General features: G+C 43.1%; 1 protein-coding gene across 44 annotated transcripts in view; it reads right to left on the minus strand.

Annotated features, from left to right (window-relative positions):
• The window catches only part of LOC123382714, a 102,831-nt gene that overhangs the window by 44,336 nt on the left and 32,465 nt on the right, over positions 1-26,030 (minus strand). For 14 of the 44 annotated variants that reach the window (XM_045048503.1, XM_045048502.1, XM_045048501.1 and 11 more), the window contains 2 exons: positions 19,664-19,829; positions 17,358-17,419 (listed from right to left, as the gene is read on the minus strand). In XM_045048503.1, coding sequence (XP_044904438.1) covers positions 17,358-17,419; positions 19,664-19,829 — 228 coding nt within the window. Of the gene's footprint in view, positions 1-5,246; positions 5,291-6,875; positions 7,236-15,758; positions 17,281-17,357; positions 17,420-19,663; positions 19,830-22,177; positions 22,338-26,030 lie in introns of those variants that run through there. The other 30 variants (XM_045048506.1, XM_045048505.1, XM_045048504.1 and 27 more) reach the window with 10 other exon arrangements.

Below are 26,030 nucleotides of genomic sequence, written 5' to 3' on the forward strand. Positions count from 1 at the left end.
GTGGCTCAGTCAGTTGAGCATCTGACTCTTGACTTCAGCTCAAGTCATAATCTCACGGGTTCGTGTGTTGGAGCCCAGTGTCGGGCTCTGTGCTAACAGTGCAGAGCCTGCTTGGTATTCTCTGTTTGCCTCTCTCTCTGCCCCTCCCCAACTCTCTCTCTGTCTCTCTCACAAAATCAATAAACATTTAAAAAAAAAAGAGGTAATTAAGGCTGAGGTCATAAGTGTGGGGCTTTAATCTGGTAAGTCTGGTGACACCAGAGATCTCTCTCCCTCTGCTCACACAGAGGACACAGTGAGAGGACAGCTATCACAAGCTAGGAAGAGAGACCTCACCAGGTCCCTGTTGGGCCTCCAGCCTCCAGAACTGTGAGAAAATAAATATCCATTGTTTAAATCCCTCTGATGCTCAAGTAGACTAGTTAAAAAAAGCCATGTGCAAATAAACTTCACATTTCCAACTGTATTTCCAACAAGCAAAGGATTAAGCAATAAAGAGTTTAAAAAAAAAAAAAGTATCAGAAACGACTTGGGTCAAACCAAAGAATTCCATCGGGGAATACTCTATCCTGGAATACATCAATTTCTTGACATCGACAAGAAGTATCTGCCAAGTATCTATCAATTCTGCCCCCAAGAAGTCTGTGGTCTAGTTAGGACACCATGGCATGGATTTACCTAAATGGGAGTGTGAGAAATACGTAAGACTGCAAAACAACATATACGTAACAAGTGGTACAAACTTTAAGTGCTGTAAGTGTTCAGAGGAGGAAGGTTCATGACACAACAGTTTTTGAAGTATTTAGGATTTGAGGTACTTCATTAAAAAAAAAAAGAGGGGGGGCGCCTGGGTGGCTCAGTCGGTTGAGCGTCCGACTTCAGCTCAGGTCATGATCTCACAGTCCGTGAGTTCGAGCCCTGCACCCGGCTCTGTGCTGACAGCTCAGAGCCTGGAGCCCGCTTCAGATTCTGTGTCTCCCTCTCTCTCTGCCCCTCCCCTGCTCATGCTCTGTCTCTCTCTGTCTCAAAAATAAATTAAAAAATTAAAAAAAAATTTTTTTAAAAAGAACAGGTTGCAAATACAGTTGTGTGGAATGAGACATTTTGAACACAACAGTGGTGTCCACAAAGCCTCAGAAACCTAAATGTGACTGGCATATTCAACAAGGTCAGATAGATAGGTCAGAGGCCAGTTCTTCCTACTGGGGGAATGAATAGCAGAAGTGTAGGGGTAAAGTGGAAAGGCGAGGGCGGGATTTTGAAAAATTTTGAAACATTCTCAGTTTAGAATTTATACTTGGGGGAGGTGCTCAATGGGTAGTAAAACATGCAAAGACGTGTGTGGGAAGACGATTCTGGAAGCTAACTGTAGGGTAGACAGTCGGGGGAGCATGTGCAGGCAGGAAGACTAACTGGGAAGCAGGGCCGGAATCCAGACTTGTGTACTGAGATCTAGGTCAGGCTGGTGGCAATGAGGATCAAAAGCAGCCAACGTGAGCAATATTGAAAAGGAGGAAGTGACAACCGGATAAACCCTGCTTCCTTCAGTCCTGTCATTTGGCTACACCTCCCTCCCTGCCTCCCCTTTCTCTCATCAAGAGACCTCTGGGACACTCCTCATTCACCAAAGCGAGCCTTTGGCTCCTGGTATTTGTTTGAAACTTAAGCCCTACTGTCCCCTACCTTCAGCGGTGTGTTGGAGCAGGCTTGCTCCAGCTCATGAAGACCAGCTGATAGATTTTCAAGCATTTCGTAAGCCGGCTGTTAGATCTGGCTATTTACTCAAATAAAATTACAGAGACTTACCGTTCAATCGATTATATATAAAGCAAAGGTAATAATAATTCAAAATGCATCAGCCCTTAATTATCTTACTACACTTTGCTGTTATCTTCTGTTGTCTCTGGTCTGAAGGTTATTCCGGGCCTATGGTATCTACCCCTTGGCAGCCTCATGTAATGGCGGGCTTCTGCTCCTGTCTTCCTGCCTTGCGTTCAGTGACATCAAGGTAGCAGCTTGAAACTGCGGGAGCAGTCACACTATGGAAACTGTTCAGGGCTTTATTGATTGCTGTGTCGAACGTCCAGACTTAAGAAAGTGAGGAAAATGTTAATAACGCAGATTCAACTCAGAAGTAGTGCAAAAACAGAGACGTTTCAGCTTAATGAGTATAATCTGCACAACGGTGAGAAATATTTTATGGTAGCTCACATAGATTTAATGACAAGTTTTTTGGGAAAAGAGTAAATGGATTGGGATATAATTCTAATTGTTAAACCATAGGCCGGCTACCGATACAGGAATTTCGCAAAAATTAGTTGATTAGCACTCTGTGAAAATCAACTGGTTGCCTGGAATTTACAAAGAAAGAGGACTGATATTATTAGTGGTAAGTTGTGAGCTACACATCCTTTGTACCAGTAAAATTTATAATAAATCGATGTAAATATATGTTTGCATACCTTGCCCCCTGGCCCCCACCAAGAGAACATGTTATTAAATACTTACCAACACATTACTGCACACCATCCAGGTGAACACCCTGGTTTAATCTTTCCTAAATGTGAATTCAACTAAATACCATTCCACTGAGTTGACTTTTTGTTTCCTAATCGGTACAGAATGTGGATTAAGTTTTCAAATCCAAAAGGCTCTTTTTTCCTGAAGTTTTAAGAACCGCCTCATATCTTAGTATTTTACTTATAAAATTACAAATATTTACAATTACCTTTAAGGGTGATGATTAACATTTCTTTCCCTTCACCAACTTTGGGTGTTAAACTTCTTTGAAAATTTTAAATTGGGTGTGCCTGGGCGGTTCAGTAGGTTAAGCATCCGATTCAGCTCAGGTCATGATCTCGTAGTTGGTAAGTTGGACCCCCACGTCAGGCCCTCTCCTGTCAGCACAGAGCCTGCTTTGGATTCCCGGTCTCCCTCTCTCTCTCTCTGTCTCTCTCTGCCCCTCCCCTGCTCATGCATGCACACACTCTCTCTCAAGAATAAATAAACATTACAAAAAATTGGGGGGCACCTAGGTGGCTCAGTCAGTTAAGCGTCCGACTTTGACTCAGGTCATGATCTCATGGTTCGCGGGTTCGAGCCCCAAGTCGGGCTCTTTGCTGTCAGCGCAGAGCCTGCTTCAGATTCTCAGTTCCCCTCTCCCTCCCCTCCCCTCGCACGTGCTCACTCTCTCTCTCAAAAAATAAAAGTTAAAAAAAATTTTTTTAAAGAAAATTTTAAATTGCATTTATACATTTAATATTTTCTATTTATATTAAGAATCTTGATTGATAAATAAATCATCCCCAAGGGACTAAATATTAGATATAATTAGAAATACCATAAACCTCCACACTGCCATGAGAGAGCTTATGCCCATCCCTCACGGTGGCTGCCACCAGAACCCCAGCAATGTTTAGTGCTCCGACAGCACAGTGCTAGGCATTGTCTACAATTAACTTTCTCTTTTGAAGCTTTATGTGAGCCTGGGTCCTCTAAAAGGACCTAAAGATGGGGTTAGAGGTGCAAGAGGTTTGGGAGCCGGGATACCAGTAAGGGAAGATGGGGAGGGAGTCGGAAAAGGAAAAGACTTGGAAAAGTTTGCTGTCAAACTGAGATGCTGAGCACTGGGTGGGGGTTGGGGTGGGAGACAGAAAGGAGGGAGGGAGGGGAGGATGTTGGAAGGGTGGGAAGGATGGAGGGAAGGAAGGCAGATCATAAACTGCAGTTTTAAGAGTTTTGTCTGTCAGAGGAACAGCCCTGCCTTAGTATCTCCTTCCCAACCCCCAATGCCCCCAACATAATCATTGGCTGGGAGCAGCCTGTGGGAAGTGCAGCCCAGACAGAATTCACAGTGATGGATTCAGGGGGTAGCAGCTGGGATCATGGATCCGTTAACACTCTCTGCAATAGGAGATCTAACACATTCTGTTGGCCACCGCAACCCCTTAGCTTTTTGTTTTCCATTATTACTATTACTATTATCATTATTATTACAAAAGTAATACACAGCACATAAACACATATCTCCTTTATCTCTCCGCACCTGGCCTGAAGCTGTTTTCTTCCTCAAAAATTGGCACTATTAACAGTCTGGTGTGTATTCTTTCACACCTTTTTTTAATACTTTGTACATTTAAACGTATGTGTACAGAAAGATTGCATATTAAGGATGATTTCTTTTGTTTGTTTGCCTTTTATAAAATAATACATATTGGGGTGCCTGGGTGGCTCAGTCGGTTAAGTGTCTGACTCTTGATTTTGGGTCAGGTCATGATCTCACAGTTCGTGGGTTTGAGCCCCACATCGGGCTCTGAGCTGACAACAGGGAGCCTGCTTGGGATTCTCTGTCTCCTTCTGTCTCCCTCTCTGTCTCTCTCTCTGCCTCTCTCTCAAAAATAAAAAAACATTAAAAAAAAACAAATGAAAATAAAATAATACATACTGTTCTATTACCTGCTTTTCCTTTTGTTCTTGTTTTCTTAAAATTTAATGTCCATTAGTATTTCCCAAACCTCTTAACTGTCAAATCCGTTTCCCTGTGTCACACATCCCCTCTGGAATTTTTTAATTGTGTCACTTTTGTGAGAAATACCATTAAGGAGTGTTTTTAAGTAAGAAAAAAATATTTTATTTTAGTTAGGAATTATTAAAGCGTATTTAACCATTATATGTAAAGATATGCATTACAAAACTATAAAATTTGACATTTTCCCATTAATGAGTAACATGTTTAACTTACTTTAAGGAACTTATAACAAAAAACATGATTGGATGACAAGTTTTAAACTATCAATTTATGTTTAGTTTGGGGACAAAATGTACATTAAATATAACTAAAAAATGTGACCACACCTAATATAGGTTAAAAACTGCCTCCAAGGCGGGGTGTTTGGAATTCTTATATTTTGCACTAAAAATAGTTATTTTTTATCATCTGTTTTATTTCTGAATGACCGGATGAAAACAGTGGTTTTCACGTTACTATTTGCAAGTATTGCCCACACGGGGTAGTCGTCATAACTCATAAATGAAGAGCTGAACTGGATATCATCGTCTTCCCTCTTTTGCCACTGGCTTTTGAAAGCTAGAGGCATCTTGGGGCACCTGGGTGGCTCAGTCGGTTAAGCGTCCGACTTCAGCTCGGGTCACCATCTCGCGGTCCGCGAGTTCGAGCCCTGTGTCGAGCCCCGCGTCGGGCTCTGGGCTGATGGCTCAGAGCCTGGAGGCTGCTTCCGATTCTGTGTCTCCCTCTCTCTCTGCCCCTCCCCCGTTCATGCTGTGTCTCTCTCTGTCTCAAAAATAAATAAACGTTAAAAAAAAATTAAAAAAAAAAAAGAAAGCTAGAGGCATCTTGATGTGAATTCTAATGAATTCAGATCAGAGTAACGCAATCTACGGGTTCAATGAAGAGCATTTAGAGGTAACTCAGCAGCATTGCTATCATTTTTGTGCTTCCTGTTACCTTCCTTTTTTCGAATTCAGTGCTCCTGACGCTTCCCTCCCTTAGCGCACACGCACCAGGGCATCCACTATGCAATATGGGACCACAAGCAAGGGGCCGTGGAAACCACTGCAGGTCAGCTCTGTGGGTGACAGCCCAGGTAGCAAGGGCTCACCTGGCCGCCCCCGGTCACTGGCCATCCTGGGATGCCGCTCCTCTTACTGTCCTGTTTCAAAGGGAGACGTTTTGAAAACTCATTTTCTTTACTCAAAGTGAAAAAACCGGTATTGAAAGAGGATGCCTCCGCCGCCTGTAAGGTTGTCAGCCACAAAGAACAGCTTAGAGCATCCCAGGAAATGCACCAGCAACTGTGGACATGCCACCCCCTCCCTGTGTCACCTGCTGCTTAGGACTAGCCATGCACAAGTGCGTGACTGACCTAAACCAAGGATTGGGTTAGGTCCTTTGCGAGGCTCATGTCCTGGATCCCAGGAAGCTAAAGTGGCGTGTGAAACACAAGTAGTTAAGTTCAAAGCCTAGAAACTCTAGCTCCGTATCCCATTACTGACTTCATTTATCACATGATTTTCTTCTAAGTAAAGACCTGGATGTTGGAAGAGGCTCTATTCCTTCAAACAAACTATTCAATGTCACTGTTGTGTCCTTATAGATAACAATGACAGCAATCATAATACCTTCAATAGAGGATTTGCAGGCAACCTTGCAATAACTCCATGTTCCCCCAGGGGTCTGTAAGACAACAGGTTGGTGATGACTTATCTAAAAAATGGATGGACAGCAAATACTTCAGACAGTCCTCCATAAATATTGTTTCTCTCTGCAGAGCTTTCGAAAGGTATTAATGGCAGTGAGTCTGAGATTATATTTCCTGATAAGAACCTGGAAAGCAGCTATTCAGGTAGCCAGTTAAAAGCAAAGGAGTTTTCAGATGAGGGTTATCTGAATGCGTATATTAAACAAGTAAAAGTACTTTGGAAAGTAATTCTGAGTGATAAAGCACACCTTCTTTTCCTTTCTTAGCCATCACAATCGCACCTCTTTCTATTTATTAATATTGCTAATCAGGCTAAAATAACCACTCATGCATAACCTACTATAAGGTATGACACGCAATTTTGAAAATTAAATGCACATGCTGACATGTAACATGAGCTCCTGTTCATTGTAAAATAATAACAGATGGAATTCTACAGGATTCAACATTGGAAGTTCAATCATTTTATAAGCAAGGGCAATATTTTACCATACTATTTGTAAAGGCATCCAATGTTTTTTAATATTTTTCCTTTGGGGGGGCACTTGGGTGCCTCAGCTGGTTAAGCATCCAACTCTTGGTTTCGGCTCAGGCCACGATCTCACAGTTTGTGTGTTCAAGACCTGAAGTGGGCTCTAGGCTGAGAGCCCACTTCAGATCCTCTGTCTCCCTCTCTCTGCCCCTCCCCCGCTCCCATACATGCACTCTCTCTCTTTCTCTCTCCCTCTCTCGAAAATAAATAAGACATTAAAAAAAATGTTCCTTTGGTAGTCAAGAAAACTAATTTCCAGAGATGGCTAGTCGGCACAGAGAGTATCTCAATCAATCTAGCTGAAATTGTGGACTCATTAAGGTCCATCTTTGATTATTAATACATACTAAGCAGTTACCATACATATGTCGCTGTGGCAGGAGCTGACTCATTCCCTGGGTCCATAAGACACTAACTTCTGTGACACAGAAGTGCCAAATGGAATGGGGCACACATGTCATGCAGGGAGGCAGGAAGGGTTTCATCTGTGAAAGATATGAAGATAAACGCCACGGAGTTTTGTCTCCTAAACCTAGTCTCTCAAGTCCACTCACATTCTGAAACTATGAGTTAATCAGCTCAACCCCAATAAAATGGTTCCAGAGTCTGAGAGCAAAAAAAGTAATGATAATTTCAATGTAAAAAGAAGGTCATTACCCCATGGCCTGGATTCCAGAAGCCCTGCTTCATCTTCTCTTTAAAGAAAGGTTTCTGCTAAATGTTTCCTTTTGTTTTCCTAATTTACATTGGTTATTTCAAAAGAGAAAAACAAAGAGCTATTTGTCTCTGAAGAAACGAAATGGCCAGGTAAGCCAGCGACCAACAACGACACACATCTGTGAACTGCATAATCAATTCTGTGATTAGGCAGAGGAGAGCTTTGCATCCACATTGATTTTCAAATGCAAATCTGAATACAGCTAATCTTCACATAAATATAATAGGTATTGCATTGATTTTTTTTCCCTCATGATCATAAGAAAAATTAACTGAAGTGATGGTAAAAAGTAGCATAATATTATTCAAAGGTAGACCATGATAAGTTAAAGTTGCATATTATAATTTCTAAAGTGACCACTAAAACGAACACACACACACACACACAATTAGGTATAGCTAAAAGTCAATAGAGGAGATAAAATGGCATACTAAACAATACTCAACTTAGCCAAAAGAAGGCAAGAAAGGAGAAGAAAGGAACAAAGAACAGTTGGGACAATTACAGAACAAAGAGCGCAGACTTGAATCCAACCATATTAAAGCTCCAATGAAGGTGATGATAGAAAATTTGTGAGAAAGGTATAAGTAACAATGACACATGAACATGTTTCTATTTATTTTTCTAAGTTTATTTATTTATTTATATAAGCAATCCCTCCACTCAACGTGGGGCTCGAGCCCATGACCCCAAGATCAAGAGTCATGTGCTCTTCCGACTAAGCCAGCCAGGGGCCCTTAATGCATTTTTATTTAAAATAGATCATTGTTAATATATTTTAATGTGTGTTTGTCTCAATTTCCCATGTGTTACTTGATCATCAACCCCACATAGAAGGGAAAGTCACTGCATAACTCATCTACAGCTCCATCAGCGAAATCCCTCAGTTGTGAGTAACATGGCAGGTGCACCCATAATGAGGGCTGCTGCCATCAAGAGAAATGATTGTTTTATTTAACTGATGGCTGCTGCCTTCATCAAGGTGCTAGGGACCTAGAAAGATGTGCACAGAACATCACAAAGAGATACGCTATGCTTGTACACTCTTTTTGTCCCCCATACTAACTACTCTCATGAGTCTGAGACACCTACTTGGTGCCTCAAAAAAGTAAGATTAAATAAAGAAAGGTCAAGATGTTAGTCGCACACACAACCGCAGAAAAATCTCAATAAATTTGATATTAGGAAGAAAGGTGATATGATGTCTGCATATCCATGCCTATAGATATTTCAAAATCAGTTTCTGGATCTCATGAACACAATAATATAGCAACATTTTCGTATTTTTTTTTTTTTGGTCTGAGACTCTCAGCTTTACTAATTTTTTTTTAATTCAAGTTAGTTAACATACAGAGTAGTCTTGGCTTCAGGAGTAGGATCAGCAATTCATCTCTCACATACAACACCCAGTGCTCATCCCGAAAAGTGCATTCCTTAATGCCCATTACCCATTTAGTCCACCCCCTGACCTACCTCCCCTCCTGCAACCCTCAGTTTGTTCTCTGTATTTAAGAGTCTCTTATGGTTTGCCTCCCTGTTTGTATTTTATTTTTCCTTCCCCTATGTTCATCTGTTAAGTTTCTTAAATTCCACATATGAGTGAAATCATAGGATATCTTCTTTCTCTGACTGACTTATTTCACTTAGCATAATATACTCTAGTTCCACCCATGCAACATTTTTATAGCAAAGCAGACTGAATTCCTGTGATAAATAATTCTCAGTCCCACACAGGCAGGAGACTTTAAGAAGTTCTGCTTTAATAACAAGAGAGTTTAATTACAAAGCCAATGAGTTACGATCGACACTCCCAGCCTCCCCCATCCCATCTTCCAAGAGCTGGTACCACAGCCGCATACACAAGTAACTGCACTTGTATTTCCCTCATTTTGGAGGGACAAGAGGGGTCAAAACAGCGCAGTTTAACATCCTCAGGTAACTAACACTTTTCCTAGAGGGGACCTGTGGCTGCAGAGATTTTAGTTAACAAGTCATTTAACCCTGGGGTGTAAGAGATACCTATTAATCAATTAGTGACAGAGAAATGGATTTTCTTGGGGTGCCTGGGTGGCTCAGTAGGTTAAGCGTCCGACTTCGGCTCAGGTCGTGATCTCACGGTTCGTGAGTTCCAGCCCCACTTCGGGCTCTATGCTGATAGCTCGGAGCCTGGGGCCTGCTTCAGATTCTGTCTCCCTCTCTCTCTACCCCTTGCCTGCTCTCTCTCTCTCTCTCTCTCTCAAAAATAAATAAACATTAAAAAAGAGAGAGAGAGAGAGAAAGAAATGGATTTTCTTCCTAAGGCTGTGACACTCGACAACATGTGTGCCACACTAAGCCACCAGCTAGTACCACAATTTTAAGAAGAAATAGGACTTTAGCGTTACGGTTTTAGCACCAAGGCCGCCTTCCCCTTCTCACACCTCCTTGGTTAGCCTTCTGACCCAACCACTGCGGTCTCTGTCCTCGCTTCTTGCACTAATCACCTCGCAGATTGCTCTACTCCCACCCCTGCTCCCCTACACAGAATTCCTAACACGGGCCCAGAGTGAGCCTTTATAAATGTCAAGTCAGATCGTGACACTGCTGTGCCCCACACCTCACTCTGTCTTCAAGTGGCCTTTGAGGTCCCACGGGGTGTGATACTCCCCTCCCCACGACTGCTCTGATGTCACATCCCGCTTCTCCATCCATCACCCACTCATTCCACTCCAGCTGCACCAGCCTCTCCGCCAGACTATGCACTGGGCACATTCCCACCTCAGGGCCTTTGCGGAGGCTCTTCCTCAAACACCCGTGTGACTCACGCCCTCACCACTTCAAGTTTTTCTTTAAATGTCTCCCACTCAGAGGCCTACCTTAACTACCTTTTCAAAATTGCAAACCAGCCCACTGATCATTCTCACTTTGATCTTGTTTTCTCCCACATGGCAGTTACCACCTACTGATGGCCAAGAATGTTAATATCTATTCTATTACATAGCTTTACATAAAAGTATAATTAATTTACATATTTTGCTTTCTTTGTTCTCTTGCTAGATTGTAAGACCTACAAGAACAAAGATTTTCATCTCTTTTGTTTCCAGTGTCTAAAACATGGCCATATTCAATAAATACGTGCTGAGTTTCTGAATGAATAAATGAGAGGGTACATTTTCATCAAGAGTCAGGCATGAAGAGTCCTAGGTGCCATGATCAGTCTAAACTTGATCCTGAGGGCAAGGGCAAATGACGAAAAAGATAAATTTAAAAACCTCCAATAGGGGGAAGGTTTCCTGACATTGGATTTGGCAATGATTCCTTGGACAAAAAAGACAGCAAAGGGAAAAAAACAGATAAATTAGGCTACATCAAAATTTAAAACTTTTGTGCGTCAAAGGACACTATCAACAGTGAAAAGAAAATAGGAGAAATAGAAGAAAATATTTGCACACAGAAGAAAATATTTGGAAATCATATCTCTGATAATGGATTGAGATCCAGAATACACAAGGATTGCCTACAATTCAACAATGACAAAAAAAACAATCTGATTTAAAATTGGGCAAAGGCCTTGAATAGTCATTTCCCCAAAGCTGACATACAAATGACCAATAAGCCCATGAAAAATCACTGGTCATTTGGGAAATGTAAATCAAAACTAAAATAACATACCACCTCACACCCATTAGGATGGCTGTTATTAAAACAAAAACAAAAACAGAAAACTGTAAGTTTTAGCAAGGATGTTGAAAAACAGAATCCTTGTGCACTGCCGGTGGGAACGTAAAATGGTACAGCCACTGTGGAAAAGAGTCTGGTGTTTCCTCAAAAAAATGAAAGAGAATTACCACAGGATCCAGCAATTCTACTTCTGGGTATATACCCAAAAGAAGTGAAAGCAGGGTCTTGAACAGATATTTGTTCACCTATATTCATAGCAGCATTATTCACAATAGCCCAAGAAACAACCCAAGTATCCATCAACAGATGGGTGGATAAACAAAATGGGGCATATACATACCATGGAATATTATTCAACCCTAAAAAGGAATGGTATTCTGACACATGCTACATGGATTAACCTTGAAGACATGCTAAGTGAAAGAAGCCAGCCACAAAAGGACAAATACTATGTGATTCCACCTATATGGATTATCTAGAGTAGTCCAGTTCACAGAGACAGAGAGTAGAAGGGGCTGTTGTCAGGGGCTGGGGGGAGAGGGAATAGGGAATTCTTATTTAATGGGTATAGAGTTTCAGTTTAGGTAGATGAAAAAAGTTCTGGAGATGGAAGATGGTGACAGGTGCACAACAATGTAAATGCACTTAATGCCTCTGTACCTTTAAAAATGGTCAAAGTGGTAAATTGCATGCTATGTATATTTTACCACAATAAAATATAATAATTAATTTATAAAGACCTCAAGATGGTTTCCAGTGAGCTCCTACCCCATCCCCATATTCTACCAGGATAGTCTGTGTGACCAATAGAATATGGCAGAAGTGATGGTCCTTCATCTCTGAGATTAGGTTATAACAGACTACAGCTTCCAACTTTATTACTCATTGTAGGGAAAGTCAGCTGCTGTTTTACAAATCGTTCTGTGGAAAGGCCACAAGGTGAGGCACTAAAGCCTCTTGCTGTCTACCATGTAAGCTTGGAAATGGATTCTTTGAGCCCAGTAAGCCTTCAGGTAACTGTTCCCACCAACCGCTTGACTGCAGTCTCCAGAGACCTTGAGCTAGACTCGCTCAGCTAAAAGCATTCCACTTAGCAAAGTCACTGCCAGATGCTTGACCCTCTGCAAATATGTGAGATCATCAATGTCTACTGTCTTAAGTTGCTAAATTTGGGGGCAATTTGTTACACAGCAATAGGTAACTAATGAAAGGGATAAGAGGAGGCAGGACAGCCAATTTAGAGTCTACTGCAGTATTCCAGTTCTAAAGGAGAAAGGGTCTGGACTAGGACAAAGGCAGTGGAGGGAAGAGGCTGAATCTCCTTCAACAGGACTCCAAAGGCCGGAGTAACAGGACTCGATACGATACCTCATTGATGCAGACACAGATAAGGAGTGGGAATCCAGCATGATGCCCAGATTTCTGACATGGTTGCCTGGATATAAAATGAATCCTCAGGATATAGACTGATACTGAGCCCCTCTGATTGATTCATGATCTCCAACACCAACCAAGCTCTAGGCTGTTTCCTTGGTATTTCCTCAACTACTATGATACATACACTTCCTCCGCACAACCCCTGCAACAGCTCAAGGTCGTCTCTGCTTGCCTGATGCAGGCAGCATTTACCATTCTCTCCTCTCTGCCCCGATGCACATTTACATACTTGTAGTGTTTTTGCAATTACTGGTTTTTACTTCTATCACCTTTATTTTATTTTTTACCCTTGAGGAAGAAATTTGGTTTTTCCATCTGATAGCCCTTGGCCCTAGAACACAGTAAGTGCTCAATACATGTTGATGAGAAAATGAAACAACAAAGTGACAGCTCCACTCCACCCATCAACACACTTATTGGGCCACATCTGCTCAAAAGAAAATTTCCTTATGCCAACATTTTATACTCCTCCCTCCAGAACACCCTTCCCAAGATAACTAAGCAATCCTTCCTGCATTCCTGGAATGGATTCTCCAAGGATTCCAAGAGTCCAAACTGATCTGCTTTAGCAGTGGACCAAAGGCAGCCTTTTGGACAAACAAATAGGAGTGACAGACCCTGTGGAAAGTTCTCACACTAGAAAGAGAACGCATCTGACCACCAGAAACTGACATTCCAACCAAAAAGTGGGATTTTTTTCCTCTGTTCCCCTTTTTAGGTTTAAAATTATAAACCCCATTGCCTAAAAGTTCAAGTCCCATGAGATATAAGGTTTATAATTCCTCACCCCTCATATTAGGTCTACTTCTCTTGAACAAATAATTCATTCACTCAACAATATGTATTGAGTGTCTCTTATGTGCCAGAGACATAATAGCTGATGGCAACCTAGGAAGCTGTTCTGCTTCCTTCTTCAAATGTTTCAAAGAATATTTTGAGAGAGGAATATGTCTTAAGGCCATATCAAGCAGCAAAAGCAATAAACAAAACTCTTCAATATGTAATATGATCCCAGTTTTGCCGATATGTATGTGTGTCTATATGTGTCTATATGCGTAGATATATGCACACACACACACACACACACACACACATACCCACATACGAGAGACAAGACAGAAATGAAATACACCAAAATGCTAACAGGTTGTATACGTTTGAAGTTTTCCACAACAAAAAATGAAAAATTATGTTAAAAGTGGCACTGGCTTTATGAGTGAGGATAATTTTCTTTGTACTTTCCTAATTATCTAAAGTAACTGCCATAAAAAAATAGTATCAAATGTCATTTAAGGGGCGCCTGGGTGGCTCAGTTGGTTGAGCGTCCGACTTCGGCTCAGGTCACGATCTCACAGTTCGTGGGTTCGAGCCCCACATCAGGCTCTGTGCTGACCACTTGCTCAGAGCCTGGAGTCTGCTTCAGATTCTGTGTCTCCTTCTCTCTCTGCCCCTTCCCCGCTCACACTTTGTCTCACTCTGTTTCTCAAAAATAAATAAATGTAAAAAAAAATTTTTTTTTAATGTCATTTAAAAAGACACCTAATATGGAAAAGAATATAACAAGTGATCAACAGTAGTTACAGCTAAAGGAGAGGAAAGGGGAGAGAATGAGCTCTTTTTGCTTCCTTCTTATTGTTACCTGTATTTTCCTAAATTTCCTATAGGAAATCATGTATTTTTTAACTGGGAAGTCGAACCTATTTAAAAATTTAATTAATACATACATGTTATGGACTGAATGTTTGTGTTCTCCTGAAAGCCATATGTTGAAGCCCTTAATCCCCAGTGTAATGGTATTTGGAGTGAGGCCTTGGGGAAGCTGAAGTCATGAGGATGGGGCACCCATGATGAAATTAATGGCCTTATTTGAAGAGGCCAGAATCCCCCTTCTCTTCCCCATGTGAGGAGCCCATAAGAAGGCAGCCATCTGCAAACCAAGAAGAGTCTCCCCAGACACTGAATCTGCCAATACCTTGATCTGGGACTGGTCAGCCTCCAGAGCTGTGAGAAATAAATGTTTGCTGTTAGCAGGTCTGTGGTATTTTGTTACAGCCCCCTGAACTGACCAAGACCATAGATAACAATAGACATCTGAGAACATAAGCATTTCCTCTACAGTGGCTCTGAATAGCAGCCTTTTCTCCTGAAAAGTGACTGTGTACCTCTTCTTTCTATATTAGAATGCTTCTTCCGTACTAAATGGGTCAGCATTCAGATTTAAAATGTAAACCCTTGCTCAGGTTGAGACTCGCCGGCTAAGCACAACTTCTATGCCATCGTCAGCCCAGGGGTCCAGGAGCCAGTCTTCCTGGAGGCAGACCGGCTCTTCTTCAGAAAGACAGGTGAATAGGCAAAAGAACAATCTAACCTACCAGTCCTTCCACACCTGTGTCTGGAATTTGGGTCCTCAGACATTCCCAATTTCTTTTTGGCTCCAGCAGTTCTTACCCCAGAGCCAGCAGAAGGTGTGAGGCGTCACTGGATTTGCCAGGTCTTCACACCACCACCTTTCCGTTTCTGAACACGGTCTCAGAAGCTCGCACAGCAGGTAACTTAATGTCTACACAGCATACACATGAAGTCACCACTTAGCTGTCAGGCCCTCCTACCCGGGCTGGCACCGAGATCCCTCACCCCGCGAGTGCTGTTGGCACCCCCGTATTGTTCTGTGCGCCATGGGGCACCGGGCCACTCACCTGCTATAGAACCTCAGAGAAGAACTCCATAGAGTTCCTCACATCCCTGATGCTGCCATCCTCTTACCTAGTCTGGCTCCCTCCCTCCCTGCCTTCTTAAACCACTTCTTCCACTCAGTTTAGGGATTCTTCATAGCCCTAGGCAAAAAGGTTCTCCTGATGCTTTGTAACCTTTATTTATTTATTTATTTATTTATTTATTTTTAGATACCCCTTTATTTATTTATTTGTTTTCTTTGAAGCAAACTCTACACCCAATGTGGGGTTGAATTCACAATCCAAGATCAAGAGTCACATGCTGTACCGACTAAGCCGGCCAGGAGCTCCTGTAATCTATCTATCTATCTATCTATCTATTTATTTAAGACATAGAGTGTGTGTGGGGGGGGGGGGTGCACTTGCATGAGCAGGGAAGGGGCAGAGAGAGAGAGAGAGAGAATCCCAAGCAGGCTCTACACTGTCAGTGCAGAGCCCAGTGCAGGGCTAGATCTTACAAACCCTGAATTCATGATCTGAGCTGAATGCTTAACCGACTGAGCCACCCAGGAGTCCCCCTGTAACATTCTTTTAAAGCAGAAAGTGTGGGATTGAGCCTTTCATTGGGCTCCACTCTAAGTATGGAGACTGTTTAATATTCTCTCTCTCTCTTCCTCTGCCCCTCTCCCCTGCTCATGCTCTCTTTCTCAAATAAAAAAAAATTAAAATAAAAAAAAAAGTTTAAAGCAGAAAGCACTGGCCTATGTTTGGAGACTTCTCAGGCTGAGTCCTTCGAATCAGGAAGACAACAGAACATTGCCTGGGGCCTGTAGGATGCTGATAGCCTTTCTCAGAGCCCAGACCTCTTATGTATTTGGGTGAACTCCAGTCCTTCATGGACCCCACTGGAAACTTGTGGAGCTGGCCTTTGTGAGTTCTGTGGTTAAGAAGGTCTAGAGTTCTCTTTGCCCCCCAGTAGCTAGGCTAATGGACGGCAGAGTTAATATGAGTTCTAGGCCTTCCTAGTTGTCTCCTCTACATCTGACTTCTCAGAACGGCCAATCCCAATATTCCCAGACTTCTCACCATTGCAGCTGTCCCCACCCCATCTGTGGTTCTTGGCAACATTTTACTTTTTTTTTTTTAATGTTTTATTTTTATTTGAGGTAGAGAGAGTGCTGGGGAGGGGCAGAGAGGGGGACGGAGGCTCTGAAGCGGGCTCTGCGCTGACAGCAGAGAGCCCAGTGCGGGGCTTGAACTCACCAACTGTGAGATGAGGACCTGAGCTGAGCTGATTTCAGATGCTTAACCAACTGAGCCACCCCGGTGCCCTAACATTTTATTGATACCAAATTGAGCTACTACCCAATTTCATTTTTTTAAAGTTTATTTAAGTCATCTCTATGCCCTACATAGGGCTGGAACTCACAACCCTGAGATCGAGAGTCGCATGCTCTCCTGACTGAGCCGGCCAGGCGCCCCTAATTTGATTTTTTTTTAAAAAAAAGGAAAGGAAAAGGAAAACACTTACAGTTCCTAAGCGTGTTCCTCTCTATATGCTACAAACATGGGGCAGAACCACCTTGTCCCACCCCAGCAACTTTAGTAAGAGCAAACGCAATGGTTGGGCTATAGCCTGTTACTGGAGTTTCAGGCTGAGGCAAATTATTGTTATTCCCAGGTTATAAACCCTAAAAAAAATCCCATAATGGAAATGCTAACAGCTCATTAACTATAATGAGTGCCATTGCAAAGGACGCGTTCCGGCACAGGGTTGTCAACTGTGTTAACTGGTCTTTTAGCAACCGGAAGAGCTCATATGCCAGGCAAGTAAGGTACTTCATGTTGGGACCAACCACTCTGCAGTTGTGTGGAACTCCTCCCGGTGCCCAGTCGGGCCTAGCAAAACCTATTTCCACGGCCTGATTTGTACCTTGAGAGAAGGCAACACATCTGGGGGACAGTTGACAAAGAGGGGAAGCCAGGTACCAGCACGAGCAGACGTGAGATCATTAGCCTCAGACATCGGACTGCAGGCAGCGCCTGTTATCACAAACAAGCTGTTTGCTCACGGTTTGAATCTATTTCTGGAAACTGTTTACCTAAATGAAATTACTTACCCACTGGGGCATGGTTCAAAGCTCAAAAGATAAGTGCAGTCGGCTGCTAAAACGATGCAAGCCTGGGAAAGCAAGGGGGAAAGAACAAAGTTAGATTAATCCTAGGAAAAAAGACTCAATGCCGTAAAAATTACATGGCATTCTTTTAGACCATCAATTAATTTGAATTCCAAAAGTTCAAAGCCACTATTTAAGGGAACTAATTAATAGCTAATATTCTCCCCAGAGTGATCTCCTAGAAGGTTTACAAGAACCAGTGCACGGAGGGGCTGACTGTTCCGTCCCCCAGTGGTCAATACAGGTAACACCAGACTGAGTCCTTGGAGCACAGAACTGGGATTTCCCGTGCCCGGAATAGTAATGACACTTAGTAGGTTTTTCTCAGACTCCTCCTGAACTTCAGTTACTCTGGGGATTTGGCTTACTGAAGCCACCTTTGAATTATGCTCCGTGGAAAAGTTGGCCCTGAGGTCCAAGACTAGAACCTAATCTTGTAGGTTCTATTAAAATTGTTCTTTTCGTCAGCTACTCTAGGGGAAAGTTCTTGAGTTTTTAACCTTAGGTGCAGTGTTGAATTCATCTTATGCCTCAGTTTATGGCACGTCATTTTCCCTGGTCCACACCTGTTCCCTCTCTTTCATTTTTGTAACTTCTCTTTTGATCTCCCTACTCACCTCTATCCTCTTGTCCTCCAACCCACAGGCAGATAGCCTAAGGCGCTTAATGTTTATTTTGTTTGCTTGGATGTTGGGATATTGCTGTTTTGTGTCCATATATTTTCCGTTTTGCTCGTCACCCTCTTACCCAGATTTTCTCTTATTCGTGTTATAGTCTAGGCTTTGTCCATTTGCATTTTCATTGTTTACACATTTGAAGTGATCTCAGAGATAGATTCTTTGTGTTCTAATTTTTTATTTAACATTTCTATCATGGGACTTTTTTTTTTCTAGGCTTTGATAGTCTTTTTTTTTTTTTCTTATCTCCCTGCACCCCCAGCAGGTGACCACTGCTAACAGCATGGGCATGGTCTATCCCCACACATTTCTCCAGGGTCATTCAAACCCTTAAACTCCTGGACACACATATATCTGTTTGTGTGTGTGTGTGTGTGTGTGTCTGAGAGAGAAAGAGAGAGAGAGAGATCTACTTTAATGAAAATGGATTCAAAATTCATCTCTCTGAGGTTTGCTTTAAAAAAAATTTTTTTAGGGGCGCCTGGGTGGCTCAGTCAGTTAAGCGTCCGACTTCGGCTCAGGTCATGATCTTGCGGTCCGTGGGTTCGAGCCCCGCGTCGGGCTCTGTGCTGACAGCTCAGAGCCTGGAGCCTGTTTCAGATTCTGTGTCTCCCTCTTTCTCTGACCCTCCCCTGTTCATGCTCTCTCTCTGTCTCAAAAATAAATAAATGTTAAAAAAAAAAAATTAAAAAAAATTTTTTTTTAATGTTTACTTTTTGAGAGAGAGACAGAGCACAAGTGGGGCAAGGGCAGAGAGAGGGGGAGACCCAGAATCTGAGGCAGGCTCCAGGCTCAGAGCTGTCAGCACAGAGCCCAGTGCAGGGCTCGAACTCACAAACTGCGAGATAGTGACCTGAGCTGAAGTTGGCTGCTTAACCGACTGAGCCACCCAGGTGCCCCCTTTCTCACTTTTTAGACTCGTAGTGAATGGAGGACAGTGGGAGCAGGCACATAAAGTATCATAACATTTTCCATCTGCAGTTTGATCCAAGGATTCTAAGAACATTGAAAATTGACATTTTCCCAACAAAAATTAATGGTTTTAAAAATAATTTTCCAAGAAACCCTGAAAGTCTAACACAGGTACAGAGCTTTTATGGGAAGGTACTAGGGGTATTAGGAATGATGTGGTTGGGGCTGAACTCAGACTTTTCCTGGATCAGGCAAGAGGCAGGCCTAACTAACCAAAGAGAAGGTATCAGGGAGTGGTGTGAAACTGGGTCAAACTGTCAGGATATTGCAGGGCATGGAGGAATGTAAAGTGAATGCTCCAGAATGAGCAGATTTCCGCCCTGAATCCTGAGACTGACATGGGGTTTCTTGTCTGACACCGAACTTTCTCTTCCTAAATACATGGGACCAAATTGGAAACATACTGCGGTCAGTGTGTGTAAAAAATCTAGAAATTGTCATAATCCAGTCGGTCAACTCTACTGGCATGCACCCTGGGCAATGGAGGCCAAAACGAGAGGATGAAATGATTACAGAAAGGGAAGCAAAGAATGTTGACTGCTTGCGTAACTCTTTATCACGGGATCCGAAATCAAAACAGAGGCTCTGAGACCACTTAACTTGTTTAGAGTGGACTGAGACCCACCACCTCATCAGCTCAGGTTGCTGGGTCATCATCTTTAGCAAGATGCATGCGTAAGCTGCATTGAGCAGCAGGTGAAATGATTGGCTCCCTTCCACACCACTATGGGGGCTCCAAACCAGCTTCAGTTCCTGGGGAGGAGTCCTAAAGGAGAGAGGGGACAAGAAATTCAAGTCATTTGGGGCCCCTGGGTGGCTCAGTCAGTTAAGCGTTTGACTTTGGCTCAGGTCATGATCTCATAGTTTGTAAGTTGGAGCCCTCCATCAGGCTTGCTGCTGTCACCACAGAGCCCACTTTGTGCTGCTCTCTCTCTGGCCCTCCCCAGCTTGTTCTCTCTCAAAATAAATAAACAAAAAAAGAAAAAGAAAAAGAAAAAGAAAAAGAAAAAGAAAAAGAAAAAGAAATTCAAATCATTTGATACATGTTGGAGAACTGTCTTAAAGAGCTCGCAGGTCCCCATAGAAAAACACAAGTATGACAAACTGCACAATGTGTGGAGATGTGTCCAAGCTGTACAACAAGACTAAATACGGGATTGATTGGGCCTGGGGAAGTCAAGGCAGGCCTCACAGAAGAGACGGCATTCAATCTGGGCCTCAAAGGATGAGTGGAAACCCATAGACGTCATCCTAATAGCCAACATCTATTATGAGCTTACTAGGTGGCCAGTGCTGTTCTAACAGCTTAGTGTGTATTGTCCCATTTACTGTTCACAATACTCTTACATTTATAGGTGTTATTATATTATAGGTGTTATGGATGAAAAAAATGAGGCTCAAAGAGGCTAATCAACTCACTCTCAGTCATAAGTGTGTAGTAGAACAGGAAAGTGAATCCCGTCCTTTTTAGCCCAAAAATCCTGGGTTCCCTCTCTTTCCCTATGTCCAACACTCCTTCAGATTTCCTACAAAATAAAGGGTGAGGGGAGAAGACTCAGAGAAAATGACTTTGAAATGCTGCCTGGACTTTCTATAAAGGCCGCTAGGGGGCAGTAGAGAAGGGGAAGAAGAAAGGGCACCTGGATGGAATGTAGGGAGAGAAGGGAGCAGAAAGCCTGAAACAAGAGACTGGAGACAAGCATAGAGAGTATGCGAGCCAAGCTCCGAAGTGTGATCTTTCTTCTTTAAGAGTCTTCATAAGGTGGTTTTTCTCAATTGAGGTGAAATTCATGAAGTGAACTGTTCAGTGGCAGTTAGTACCTTCACAATGTTGTGTGACCATTACCTCTATCTAGTTCCAAGTCGTTTCTATCATCCCCAAATAAAATGCCCTACTTATTGAGCAGTCACTCTCTTTTCCTCCCTACCCCCAGCCCTTGGCAACCATCAATCCACATTGTGTTTCTATGGATTTCTGAAGTCTGGACATTTCATGTCACAGACTCATACAATATACGGCCTGGCTCCTGGTGTCTGGCTCCTTTCACTTAGTATGTTTTCAAGGTTCATGTTGTAGCTCATATCAACACTTCGATCCTCTTTAAGGCTGAATAATATTCCATTGTATGGATATACCACAATTTATTTATCCATTCACCTGTTAGTGGACATCAGGATGTTTCTACATTTTGACTATTAGGAACAGAGTGTCTATGAACCCTTGTGTGTGCCATAGCAGTTTGTAAGCTGATGTGTGTTTGAGAAAAACAGGAAAGGATTAGAAGAGTGAATGAGATCAAACTGGATACCAATATCTAGTACCAGCAATATAGACTTTGTGATAATTCCTTTTTTTCCCCAATGTTTATTTACTTTGGAGAGAGAAAGAGACAGAGTGTGAGCAGGGGAGGGGTGGAAAGAGAGGAGGCAGGTTCCAGGCTCTGAGCTGTCGGCACAGAGCCTGATGTGGGGCTCGAACTAATGGACCGAGAGATCAGGACCCGAGCTGAAGTCAGATGCTTAACCGACTGAGCCCCCAGGCACCCCTTGTACAATAAGACTTGTAATAAGACTTGAGCAAGGGGAAGGATTTGAGAAACAGTTTAGAAGTAGAATTGGCAGGTGCACCTGGGTGGCTCAGTTGGTTGAGTGTCGAACTCTTGATTTCAGCTCAGGTCATGATCTCATGGTTCGCGAGGTCAAGGCCCACATCGGGCTCCTCACTGACAGCACAGAGCCTGCTTGGGATTCTGTCTCTCAATCTCTCTCTCTCTCTCTCTCTCTGCCCCTCCTGCCCCAAAATAAACTAAAAAAAATAAAATAAAAAAAGTAGAATTGGCAGATGTAAAGTACTGCGTAGGGAATATACCCAATAATACTGTAGTAACTTTGTGTGGGAAAAAATGGTCACTGGATTTATCATGGTGATCACTGTGCAATTTATGTAGGTGTTAAATCACTACATTGTACACCTTAAACTAAGAGAATAGTGTATGCCAGCTAGACGTCAGTTGAAGTAGAATCAGCAGGATGTGCTTGGCAAAGTGGGCTGGTGGTGAGCAGACAGCAGAGAGGAAAAGAGGGAGGCATCCAAGAGGACTCTAAGGTTTCTACCTTTGCCTGTGATGTGATGAGGAAGCCACAGAGTGAGGAAGAACAAAGCTGAAGTTTAGAAAGTGACTTTAGGAGGGCGTCAGGCTGGTCCACTCAGTAGAGCATCCCGTTCTTGATCTCAGAATCATGAGTTTGAGCCCCATGTCAGGTGCAGAGATTACTAAAAAGAAAGAAAGAAAGAAAAGAAAATGAAAAAGAAAGGAAAATGAATTTAGGATTGAACTTGAAGTACCTCTGGCCATTCAGCTAGATATCCTGTAGGCACTCAGAAACCCACCCAGGAGAGTGTTCTGGGCTGAGACCACCCAGGAGAAAAAGGCGTGCAGAGTAAGAGCGGGGGCTGAAATGCTGGGGAAGCCACATGAGGGGAGAGCAGCTTCTGGACCATCGCAAGCACTGTCTGCTCCTCCTACGATGCTGTTCCTGTTCTCTCAGCCTGGATCTCTGAAAATCCAGCTCACAGGACACCTCTTCCTGGACAGTTTGCTAACCCTCAACCTGAGTTACATTCTCCATAGGTCCCTAAGCACAATTGTGGCCACAACACACTGCAATTCTGTAACGACGTGTGATCCTATTGAGTATGAGGTCAGGGACGTGTCCATTGCCTCTGTGCCGCACGTACGAGGCACAGTATAACTAACGACCAAACGAATGAATGAAAGAATGAAAAGTCCGTGAAGAAGACAGAGAAGGAGGTGTCAGAAGAAGGAAGAGAATCAGCAGTTTGGGGGAATTCCAAAGGAGAAAATTCCAAGGAAGAGGAATGAGCCATATAAAATGCTGCAACAAAAGTGGAACAGGAAGGGGCACTCGAGTGGGAATTAGGTGGTCCGTGGACGTTAACAAGGTGGGCGTGGGTTCCTGGGGATGGAAGACTGCCGCGGGCTCAGCATGGGCATTGGGGACAGCAGATAGTAACTGCTAAGGACAAGTAGGAGACACTGAGGTGACAGGAAATACTCTACGAGGAGGTGGAGGGGAGGAAGTGAAGAATGGCTGGAGGAGGCAAGTCATAATTAAAAGAAAGGAACCTTTCCTAGGGGACAAGGAAGGATTTATTTGCTTGTAGGTTGGGAAAGCCAATGAAGAAACATTGAAGCCAATGAAGAAAGGGAGGCAAGCAGAATGAGAAGAAACACAATGAATGAACAAGGATAAATATAATGGGGGGGGAGGGCATGTTAAGATTTTAGAGAAGGCAGCTGGTAGATCGTGTTATTGTGCAGCAAAACTCCCACAGGTGGACTTTATTTTCCTGCCCCAGTGACTCTGGGGCATGATTTGCTCTGACTGGTGGAGTGTGGAGACAATATGTGCCAGCTCCAAACAGAGGCCTTAAGAGGCCTGGTGGACCTGCTCCCCTCTTGCACTTCTGCCCTCAGCAGGCCAAACAGGTGGTGCCTCGTCAGCCTGGGACCTCAAAGAAAACAGTGGCACAGACCCAACCAGACCTGCCGCCTGGAGCCAAGCCCAGCCAAGCCCAGCCAAGCCCAGGACCTTGAAAGAGAAACGAAGGTTGTAACTGTAGGCACTGGGATTGCAGGCTGTTTGTTACGACAGCAAGGCCAACAGACGTACTGCAGAAAGGAGTGATGTGTCTCGGGAGGGTCCAGGGCCACTGCTTTCTCAGCAACAGGAGGGGAAGCAGAGATGGATGAACAGATGAACACGGACACACTTGCGGGTGGAAGGAAGGGAAACTGAGGAACTTCTCACCTGACGCTCTTTTACCGACTCAGCCCCAGGTGAGGCCATGTGGGGAGGGCGGAGCAGCACTGTGGACTGGAGGAGAGGACCGCCAGTGAGGAAGGGCTGCGGTGGAAGGTGGGAAGGGTGCCAGACTGGGGGCATGAGAACGCCCAGAGTCACAGGGCACTTGACCGAGCCCAGGTGCACAAGCTCACATGAGAACGAGAGGTAGAGGGTCCCTTTCCAGATGGCTTCAAAGATGGAGAAGGAAAATGTGGAAGATGAAGTTTCCTAAGTTCAAAATTAGAAGGAAAAATGTCAAAGCATCCTTTTTGCCATGTCAGGGACGTATGTCTGAGAGTGAGGTCAATGTCATGGGCCTCTTAATATTAGGTACCACTGATGACAACGAAGGGGAGGAATTGGCATAAATGGCAACTTACCCTTCCTCCTTGCTTCTCACCGTCTCTACTATTGCTTCCAGCCACCTGCGTGTCACTGCCAGCCCAACAGAAGTACAGCGACAAAGGGACCGTGGTCCAGGTCCCCCGGCTTCAAGTTACTCATGGGAACTCTTGTCTCATCCCTTCTTTACTCTCTCTCTCTCTGAACTTCGCTGCAAAATTTCAAAACTTACTGCAAGATCCTTTAAGCTGACCCTACAGTTTTTATGTTATTGTAAGTGCTCAGTCTAGAAACTCCAAAAATAGGTCAATGGCAACAATAGTTTAAAAAAGAAGTTAAAGATTTCTTATGACATCATATGATATCTCTAAAAGATACCTCTTTGGTTATCTATCCAGAGCATTTTTTAAAATTATTTGTTGTTGTTATTATTTTTTTTTAATTTTTTTTTCAACGTTTATTTATTTTTTGGGGGACAGAGAGAGACAGAGCATGAACGGGGGAGGGGCAGAGAGAGAGGGAGACACAGAATCGGAAACAGGCTCCAGGCTCCAAGCCATCAGCTCAGAGCCTGACGCGGGGCTCGAACTCATGGACCGCGAGATCGTGACCTGGCTGAAGTCGGATGCTTAACCGACTGCGCCACCCAGGCGCCCCTGTTGTTGTTATTATTATTGCAGGGTTAGTGTACCTTGACGACAATAACTATAAAGCAGAGCTTGGCCAGAGACCAGGCAGTGTGATAATTGGGAGCATAAACTCTGGGGCCAAGAGCCTGGGTCTGAATCCAGGATCTGCCAAACTGTGTAACTTTGGGCAAGTTGCTTGATCATACTGTGATCAATAATAATCCCTCAATACATCTTATCTCTGCCACTTACCAGCTGTGATCTTGGGCAAGTTAAATTTCTCTGTGCCTCAATTTTCTCCTCTGTATAATGTGGATGATAATAGTACCACTTCATAGGGTTGTTACAATATATAAATGAGTTAATACACATAAAATGCTCAAAACAGTGCCTGGTTCAGAGCAAGTGCTAGAAAAGTGATAGCTATAGTTTTCCTTCTTTTTATCTATGGATAAGCTAGCTATACGCTTATCAAAAGATATCTGTTCATTATTTCCCCAGTGATCCTCAACCATTTCAAACCTAATCTCTTAAGATAACAAACATTTTTAGGCCTCTGTACCATTATAAATGTAACTCACAGATAAAATGACCAACCTAGGCACATCATTTCAGAAAAAAATATAATGTTCCAATTGTATCATGAAGGGTTTATAACAAAATAAAATATATTTTAACATTAAAATGCTGAGCAGCACACCTACATTAGAAGATGTAATTAGTCAGATGCTTGCCCCTATTTAAACTGAGTATGTTTGGATTTAAGAGAATATAAGAAGGAGCACCTGGCTGACTCAGTCGGTAAAGCATGCAACTCTTGATCTCAGGGTTGTGAGTTCAAGCCCCACATGGGGCTATTTAAAAGAGTCTATTTAAAAGAGAGAAAGAGAGAATATAAGAAGCCAATCCATATGAGAAGCACACGATGGTAAAGAAGCAGAGACAGGTGCCTCTGGAATAAAATCTAGCATTTGAACAAATGATAACAGACACAATTTATTTATATAGGCTAAGAGACAGAAATGATCCTAACTGGAAGAGAAAAAGCATGCCCAGACAAATTACAGACCATCGAAATAGAAAAAAAGAGTTAGAAATGATATTCTTACAAATAAGTAGAACCTAGT

Source organism: Felis catus, chromosome F1, assembly GCF_018350175.1.
Source record: "Felis catus isolate Fca126 chromosome F1, F.catus_Fca126_mat1.0, whole genome shotgun sequence".
Taxonomy (NCBI): domain Eukaryota; kingdom Metazoa; phylum Chordata; class Mammalia; order Carnivora; family Felidae; genus Felis; species Felis catus.